We start from the raw sequence: 9,084 nt of genomic DNA on the forward strand, positions 1-9,084 counted from the left end.
CCCCCTTTAGCCCCCCCCCCCAACCTTAAAAAAAAAAAAGGGGGTTTAAAAAAAAAGGGTTTTTGTTTTAAAAAAATTTTTTTTTTTTTTTTTTTTTGTACCCAGGTATCTACCTACCTCGTATATTCTCTTTTTCCGTGAAATTTGTGTTTGTGTCTTTTCTCTTGTAATAAGATTTCTAAATATGTTTATTTCGTCGTATAGGTTGCTTTTGCGTCGCATTTTCCTTTCAGTATTCGTATAGGGTAAGTGTACCATTTATTCGCCCACCTAAAAAACGTACCATTTATTCGCCCCACCTGTACTACGCCACATAAGTCTGAACTGGACGAACTTTTTCAAGATCCAGTTTCATCAAAAGAAAGGGCTTAAAGACTGCTATCAAACCAGTGCTATTCAAAAATTGTAGTCATAAAAGCAAAAATAGAAAAATAAATGTGGGCAGGTGGACCAATAAATGGTACGTTTTTTAGGTGGGCGAATAAATGGTACACTTACCCTACGTCTGTTGTCTGTCTCTCCATAATTCTATTTGTCTGAGTCTCGGAGTTGTTCATTCAATTTGAACTGAGACCATAATCTACCCTACGTCTGTTGTCTGTCTCTCCATAATTCTATTTGTCTGAGTCTCGGAGTTGTTCATTCAATTTGAACTGAGACCATAATCTACATATATGGAGTTGGGTAAAAACTAAAAGCATACAGAATTTATGCTCTATAACTCTACATATAATTTTCGACATAAATGCGAGAATAGTTCGTTTTGGCGAGACGTTTTTAATAACTTTCTCCGTTCTCGCTTCTCGCACCCTTTATTGTCTTTACAGCCTCAGAACTCATTGGACTTTGATGCTGGAGATTTCTGCTTCGAATCCCTCGTGGAACGGAATTTTTCTGGCAATAAATAAGGAGTTTGCCTGCTATTGTTCTACCATTTTGCTATCTGATGCCAGGAAAAATCCCTGAATTTTTCCCCTTTTTTTTAAGGGAATTAGGAAATTTTTCGTGGGGGATTAGGCAAGCCCTTGTTATTCCGTCATAGGTTTATTTTTAGAAGACATCCTCCGCATCTAATACTTTATAATTCGATACAAACACGGAAAGTATTAAAAATTCAATACTCGGGCAAGGGATATTCGGAGAGTTTAAAAACTTTGTTCGGTTTTTTTCTCCCTCAGTGTGGGGGAACTAAGGGGGGGTGAGGGATCTTTTTTGCGGTTGAAATACTTCAACCTTTTTAAAGAATTTGTAACCCAAATACTTTGTATCTTCTCTTATATAGATCGCCCTTCCTCCCCGGAACTTAGCATACAGGATCTTTGAAAATTTATTCCAAGTTAAAAGTTATTATTAAAAAATACAAATGCATATCATGGAAAATTTCTAAAAACAAGAATATAAAAATAAAATAATAATACCTCTAAAGAAAAATAAAAAGTCCAAAGAGAAGAGTTGGAGACAAAATTAAACATGACTCTCTTCTCTCCTTACAGGTCATGTTAAAATTTCTCACAGAAGAGAGTCATGTTAAAATTTCTGACATTAGAGTCATGTTCAAATTTCTGACATTAGAGAGTCTTGTTGAAATTTCTCACAGGAGAGTCATGTTAAAATTTCTCACAGGAGAGAGGAGAGAGCCATGTTTAAATTTCTCACAGGAGAGAGTCATGTTGAAATTTCTCACATGAGAGGGTCATGTTAGTATTTAGTAGCGAGGCTACACGGTCATTTTTTATTAGGGGAGGGGCGCTGAAAATGGACCCCGGAAACGACATTTGAAGAAGTGTAAAGTATCATAAAATGGACATTTCAGAATGATTAATAGGGGGCGACAGTGGCCCTGTACGTAAGGACTCTGCAAACCAATTTTACCTCACAAGCCCACCCCAGACCAAATGTTTTGATTTGTGTCAAGAAAGCTGAGAAAGCTTTTCAGAGGTAGTAAAACCTATGTACGTAGATATTATATGTATCTATGTCTGTATCAATATAAGTTTACTAGAGGTGTGCCTGTACTAAATCACAAGATGGCGCGCCTTCGGAATCGGTTCTGAATCCAAAAAATTCCTGAAAGGAAAATACATCTAAAGAAAATACACTTAAAAGTAACATACGCTCAAGGTCATGAACCAAAGCCACATGAAGCCAAAACCTACTATTAGGTACTGAATTGAAATTTGGAGGTTTTTAATTAACTGAAACTTTACAGTGGCCCTGTACGTAAGGACTCTGCAAACCAATTTTACCTCACAAGCCCACCCCAGACCAAATGTTTTGATTTGTGTCAAGAAAGTTGAGAAAGCTTTTCAGAGGTAGTAAAACCTATGTACGTATTATATGTATCTATGTCTGTATCAATGTATGTTTACCTTCTAATACTCTTAGTTCAATTGAAATTTAATAGTGTGTGGAAGGGTTTAAAAATCCACTCATCACCAGCACAAACAAAAAGGTTGTATTTTCTGCAGAATTAGAAATCCGTTTCAATATTATTGGACTAAATGAGAGAAAAATTGAGTTTTATGGAAAAGGGTAGGTACCTATATGGTTTGGACAAAAAGAAAATAAATTGAAAAAACAGAAAAGAAAGAGATGGTTTTAGACTCTAAAGTTTAGAAGCCTTTCCTTCATTAAGTCCAATTCCCACTAAAACTTTCAGGTCACCCTCCAGTCCATGGTACGTTCAACGAACGTCGAACGGTCGAATTTTTAGATTTATTAGATAGGATTGATGGCCTAGTTAGCTTGGAGGGTAGAACGTCTGCCTTGTAAGCGCTAGGTCGCGGGTTCGATTCCCGCCCGGGCCGGATTTTGTCCCAATCAGATAAGGTTCGTTCCCGAAACGGCTGGCTTTCCATTTATATCTACTTGACTAGAGCATAACCTAATGGAAATCGGGATTAAGGGGGTCGCTGAAAATGCCCAAAGGAGGGGAAATAAATATAATAATAAGCGCTAGGTCGCGGGTTCGATTCCCGCCCGGGCCGGATTTTGTCCCAATCAGATAAGGTTCGTTCCCGAAACGGCTGGCTTTCCATATCTACTTGACTAGAGCATAACCTAATGGAAATCAGGATTAAGGGGGTCGCTGAAAATGCCCAAAGGGGTGGGGGAAATAAATATAATAATAACAACATAAAAATCAAATACCCACCTAGCAATAAAATCATTTGTAAATTGTAAAGGCCTTCAGGTCGAAACAATAAATTCTCCCCAATGAGGGGAATTAGTAAGGTAATTTATATTTACAGCAAATGAAAGTTTGGAATTAATGACGGCCCATTTTATTACCCATGAAATTTGTAGACGAAGGTAGATAAATGAAGGTTTTTCCAGCGAAATTTCGTCCGACTAAAAGTGAAAAAACGCCCTAAGAAGAATGATTTCAGACTCAGATTACCCTGAAGTTGAGTAGGTAAGCTTTAGTGAATAGTAAATGTGGTTCTACAACTACAATAAATGAAAATAATAGCTGTTGAAAGAATAAAGATTACCCTGAAGTTGAGTAGGTAAGCTTTAGTGAATAGTAAATGTGGTTCTACAACTACAATAAATGAAAATAATAGCTGTTGAAACAATAATAGTAATATTAGTAATCATTTGTCCCGAAAAAAATTCCACAAGAATATCGACAGAAAAGTCTTAAGACAGCCAAAAAAGAAAAAAAAATCGAACGTTCCCGAACATTTCTCCCACCCTGTCAATTTTGGGCCCTTGTTTTAAGATATCCATTGCTCCGTGAAAAAAATGATTCCATTCAGATTGGATTAGATGGCGAAACTCCATTGGCCCATGTCGAGAGGGAGAGAGAGAGAAACGAAAAGAAGAAAACGTAGAGAGAAAATGGGAAAGAAGAGAAGAGGACGGAAAAAGATAATGAAAAATGACGCAAATTGGGACTAGGATAAGCCACTAAGTACCTAAAGCTGTGTCCACACATAGTCAACGCCGTCGATTGACGTCGACTGAAACCGTACACTACCTCGACAACATAGATTTTTTTTTTTAAGCTGACCCTTCGCACAAGCGTAGTCTCGCGACCTTTAGCAGCGCGTAGTCGCCTGGTTTTTCAGGCGACTACGCGCTGCTAAAAGTCACGCCTTCCAAAGGGGCCTTAGTCAAATTGAGAACTCCTTGTTCGAGGTCTCCTTGAGGAACCCGGGTTCGGGGAAAGTAAGGTCGGATGAAACCCCCCTGTAAGCGCCCCTGTGCTCTAGTGTAGTACATTTTTGTAGATAGTACATTTTTTTGTAGAGTACATTTGTAGATAGTACATTTTAGTACATTTGTAGATAGTATATTTGTAGACGAGATTGAACAAGTTACAACTGTTACAAGACTTTTTGAAGAGAGAAAAAGTCAGTAGATATCCTGAATAGATACACTTAGAACTATAATGATACCTAGTATTCATGGACAACTAGTAAATACTAGGATAAATACCAGTGGCGTATCATGAGTATTCAAAAGGGGAAGCTAGAAATCCATATACAGTATGCTGTGCCTGATCGATGTCCCAGGTGCAGTGGATCACCTCACGACGTCCACCACCTTTTCAACTGTCCAGACCTTCCAACCATCCTGGACCCAACAGCCTTATGGACCAGTCCTGTAGAGGTGGCGCAGCTCCTGGGCCTGGAGACGGAGATGTAGTCGCCAACGCTAACAACAACAACAACAACAACAACAACAACAACAACAACAACTGTTTTAATGGCAACCTTACGTATACCAGGGTCCACGATACCTAAGATCCACTGCTAGTGTTGGTCTAAAAGTCTAAATTTTATTTGCCGTAAAAAGCCAGATTGAGACTGGAGAATCCCTTTTCTTTGTCCAGAATGTTCAGTTTTGTTGGACCCCAACGGATTGAGTCCTTGAAGGGACAGGAAAGTCTAAACCCATGGATGATGCCGGCCACTCACGGTCAGACAGTCTGAGAGTAGGAATATGTGCTGGAAGAAGTTTCCCACCTAGTTCATTCAGACCGTCTAAGAGAGAAATCCATATACAGTATGCTAGTTTTCTACTTTACTGTCGGGTTCTGACAGGCCGCGAGGACCCAAGACCTCCATGTACCAGCGTTCTCCAGAGTTCTGAAGGTTCTGCGCGAATTCAATCCAGGTCTCTGCGGTTCCTCTTGGTTTTCTGATGTTGAACCATTTGGTAATCCCTGCTCTTCTGCATGTTGCCTGCAAGCTACCCCGAAGCTCAGCTGCTAGTAGTCTTAGAATCCAGGTTGTATAATCACTGTTTTCGATAAGTGGCAAGTTAGGAAGGTGAGAAAAAACAGTAGATGGGAAGGAAAGCGGTGATTCTCTGGCTTTCATGGAGGCTACGCTACTGGCAGATAACTATTATGGTTTTACTATTGACTAGAATACGATTGTCTTCATGCTGGTTCGATGTAAGCACTTTTAAATAGCAACATATTTTTGCTTCAAGGACAGTCTTCATCAATTTGAAAGTTGGTATTGATAAAATCTCTGGCAAAGTGAACGCGTTGCGAGAATATTCATCCGAAGAACAGCTAACCCGTCGTAATCTGCCAGTATTATAATTATTATGATTATTTTAATCTATATTAATAAAATAATTTATAAATGTCTAGATTTTTTTTTTAATCAAGAAGAATACACTCTCAATTTTTATTTTTTTTTCTCAATCAACAATATACATCAATCCAGCTCCATCATCAAAACCATAAGGTTTCACAATCTGCCTAGTCACACAACCATAAGGTTTCATAAATGTCTAGATGTCTACTCTAAAAGGTAACTAGACCTTGAATGTCTCAGTGGAAAAAGCTTGTTAGTGAATCGGCAAAATTTAGCCGGGTTTTAATACCCCCAGGGTGAACTCGTGTGAATTGCAAGTTGTCTTAAAGTTGGTATTTTACATGGTTTTATATCTACCTTTCAGTAATGCCATGTTTATTTGTTGCTTATGGAGGTGTGTATTTGGTTCTCCCAAATTATCAATTTTGACGTGTGACCCATTCTTTCACCTACGCTCAAAGTGTCTGCTGTATTGTTGTGGTTATTCCTTTGTGTACCTATGCTTGCCCAAAAGAACAATGCCCATCGAAATGCGTCCGTATTCAGCCCGACCTTGTCTACTCCCACCATATTGAAATCCATCTTTGTCAACAATAACTTCTTTATTGTTTGGAGATTGTTTAATTTGTCAGAATGTTTACTGATTGGATAGCAGGCTTACATGACTTGATCCTGCAGGCTTATATGTTATGTGACCTAATCCCAAAAACACCAACTGAGTGACCGGGAGCGCGCAGCGCGACCGTATACGCAACCCCGCGTAGCGAACACGCGAAGCCCCCGGGGGGTGGAGGGGGGCGAGAGCACGAAGTGCGAGTCTAAAATATATACAGCCCCTTGTGTAACTGACTGACTCACTCACTCACTCACTGACTCACGTATACAAATTCTAACCCACTTCTAGATGAGCTAGGAAGATGCGGTTTTCTCCATTGGATTCCTTATTTTTTGTAGGTACTGGGAAAAATCGGGAAATCCCGAAATTCCAAACCGTTCCCGAGAAATTGACGTTTTTTAGTCCCCCCATAAGAAATACACGGGGAACACGCTTTGAGGCCAGCAAAACTTTTCCGATTTCTAAAAAAAAAAAAAAAAAAAAAAAATTGTTGACTGTGGTTCAGGACGAGCCAATTAAACATGGCTAGAGACCATCACTCTGGTGTATGGCTGATAGAAGAGATAAATCTGCTACAACAACAATAACAAGATGATAATTTATTGATTCATTTGTTTTTCTGAATTTTCAGAGGTGAAATTGACATCCAAGCTGTTGAATTTGTTCATGGATCCAACAGGCTCTTACACATTGGCCATATTAGAAGGAAATGAAATCATTTACTTGCAGCCTGGAAGCTCTAAAACCAAAGTCTTGCATAAACTGAGAGGAAACTTCATAACCAGTATGTGCTGGACACCCATGGGAGTAGTGATGTTTGGAACTGCCAAGGGAGATATTGTAGAGACTGAGATACAACAAGATAGTAATCCTTATATTAAACAGGTACCTACTGCCAGTTGGAAAAGTTCTAATAATAATAACATGATAGAGGACTCAGTAACTTTGTGAAGTTCCATAACAATAGATGTAAAAGAAATAACTTATACTCTTCACCTGGGTTGGTAGGGTATTTTTATTATAGAAAAACAGACATGTTTCGCCCACTGGGCATCATCAGTGTATAAACAGGGATATTATAATAAAAAAAATGTCCATATAAACTTTTAAAGACATTGCACAAAAATAAAGTTCAAAGTTGAGAATTTATTTAAATTTAGAATTTTGAATTATTTGAATTTTCCCACCCTACCGGGACTCTAAATCTCTAATAGTAATCATTTAATCAATTTTTATGGTTCTCCAAAACAACTTTTAAATCTTCAGAGCACCCGTCAAAAAAAAATAAATAATAATAATAATAATCACAGCCAGAATATTTGAAACGAATAGGCACACGAGGAAGGACTTTTTAAAAAATAATAATAATTTAGTTTGATCTATCACCCAAACTTTGACAACCGAGTGATACCATTCTTACCACCCTCTGAATAACCAAGTGCTCTTGCCTTCCGTATCCGTGAGATAGGTGCCATGCCTGTTGGAAGGATTATTAAAAGTGATCAAATTGGTCAAGTTTTGATTGCAACAATCCCGTTCGGAACAAGACCAGACACTTGTTACCAAGAACAAAAACTTGTTATCAAAGGAGACAGGCGAAAGGCATCTGACAATGTGTCTTACTTTTACATTTCACCAAGCTCTCGTAAATTAATTCAAGATTCAGTCATTCGATAATAACCAAATAATTTAGATTTAGATTAACGCATTCCATAAAAAATTAAAAAAAAAAGAAAAAAAATTGGACGATATGACGATAAGACCAGTAACAGTTCCTCCTATCGAACCTCTTACAAAAAAGGATTGACTGTTCAAGTTTCTATACTTCGCACAAGCGTAGTCTCGCGACCTTTAGCAGCGCGCTACTAAAAGTCACGCCTTCCAAAGGGGCCTTAGCCAAATTGAGAACTCCTTGTTCGAGGTCTCCTTGAGGAACCCGGGTTCGGGGAAAGTAAGGTCGGATGAAACCCCCCTGTAAGCGCCCCTGTGCTCTAGTGTAGTACATCTTTGTAGATCAACCGAGTGATACATTTCTTACCACCCTCTGAATAACCAAGTGCCTTTGTCTTTCGTGTCCGTGAGATAGGTGCCTTGCCTGTTGGAGTGTTGGAAGGATTATTAAAAGTGATCAAATTGGTCAAGTTGTTTGCAACAATCCCGTTCGGAACAAGACCAGACACTTGTTACCAAGAACAAAAACTTGTTATCAAAGGAGACAGGCGACAGGCGAAAGGCATCTGACAATGTGTCTTACTTTTACATTTCACCAAGCTCTCGTAAATTAATTCAAGATTCAGTCATTCGATAATAACCAAATAATTTAGATTTAGATTAATGCATTCCATAAAAAATTAAAAAAAAAAAAAATGGGACTCCTACCAAGCAGTTACAGTTCCTCCTATCGAACCTCTTACAATTGACTGTTCAAGTTTCTATACTTCCTATATCAATGGGCCACAAAAAGTAACAGTACCCACCCGCAAGGGTCGTTCCAACCTACCCGGGGCCTACTCCATCAATGGGTCCCTCCTTGGAACAATTTTTACAAACTCCCTCCTTGGAACAATTTTGACAAACACAAATTCTTTGTAGTTTTAGACCTGTCACACACTGGAAGTGTCGCGAAGTGGTTGCCTGAAAAATGAAAATAATCTGTCATCCCCCTTTTTTACTATCCTATCTTTAAATGGGTGGAAGAGCTGACCCTTCGCACAAGCGTAGTCTCGCGACCTTTAGCAGCGCGTAGTCGCCTGGTTTTTCAGGCGACTAACAGGGTGTTCAAAGGGGGGGGGGGCTTCCGGCCCCGCCCTCCTCAAGGGGAGCCGAGGCCAGCATTTTTTAAAAAAGGAAATTAAAATTCGTCACCCTCTCAATCAGCCCTGGGGTGATTGCTTTGGGCTAACGTTGGTT

At 39.0% G+C, this 9,084-nt stretch overlaps 1 protein-coding gene across 1 annotated transcript in view; it reads left to right on the forward strand.

Annotated features, from left to right (window-relative positions):
• The window catches only part of LOC108253483 (vacuolar protein sorting-associated protein 18 homolog), a 10,656-nt gene extending 3,327 nt beyond the window's left edge, over nt 1-7,329 (forward strand). Inside the window, exon 2 of the mRNA XM_017447528.2 lies at nt 6,806-7,329. Within this exon, the coding sequence (XP_017303017.1) occupies nt 6,806-7,125 (320 nt within the window). The 3' untranslated portion in view covers nt 7,126-7,329. The remainder of the gene's footprint in view (nt 1-6,805) is intronic.
• Nucleotides 7,330-9,084: the final 1,755 nt, after the last annotated feature.

This window comes from Diaphorina citri, unplaced genomic scaffold, assembly GCF_000475195.1.
Source record: "Diaphorina citri unplaced genomic scaffold, Diaci psyllid genome assembly version 1.1 scaffold1918, whole genome shotgun sequence".
Taxonomy (NCBI): domain Eukaryota; kingdom Metazoa; phylum Arthropoda; class Insecta; order Hemiptera; family Psyllidae; genus Diaphorina; species Diaphorina citri.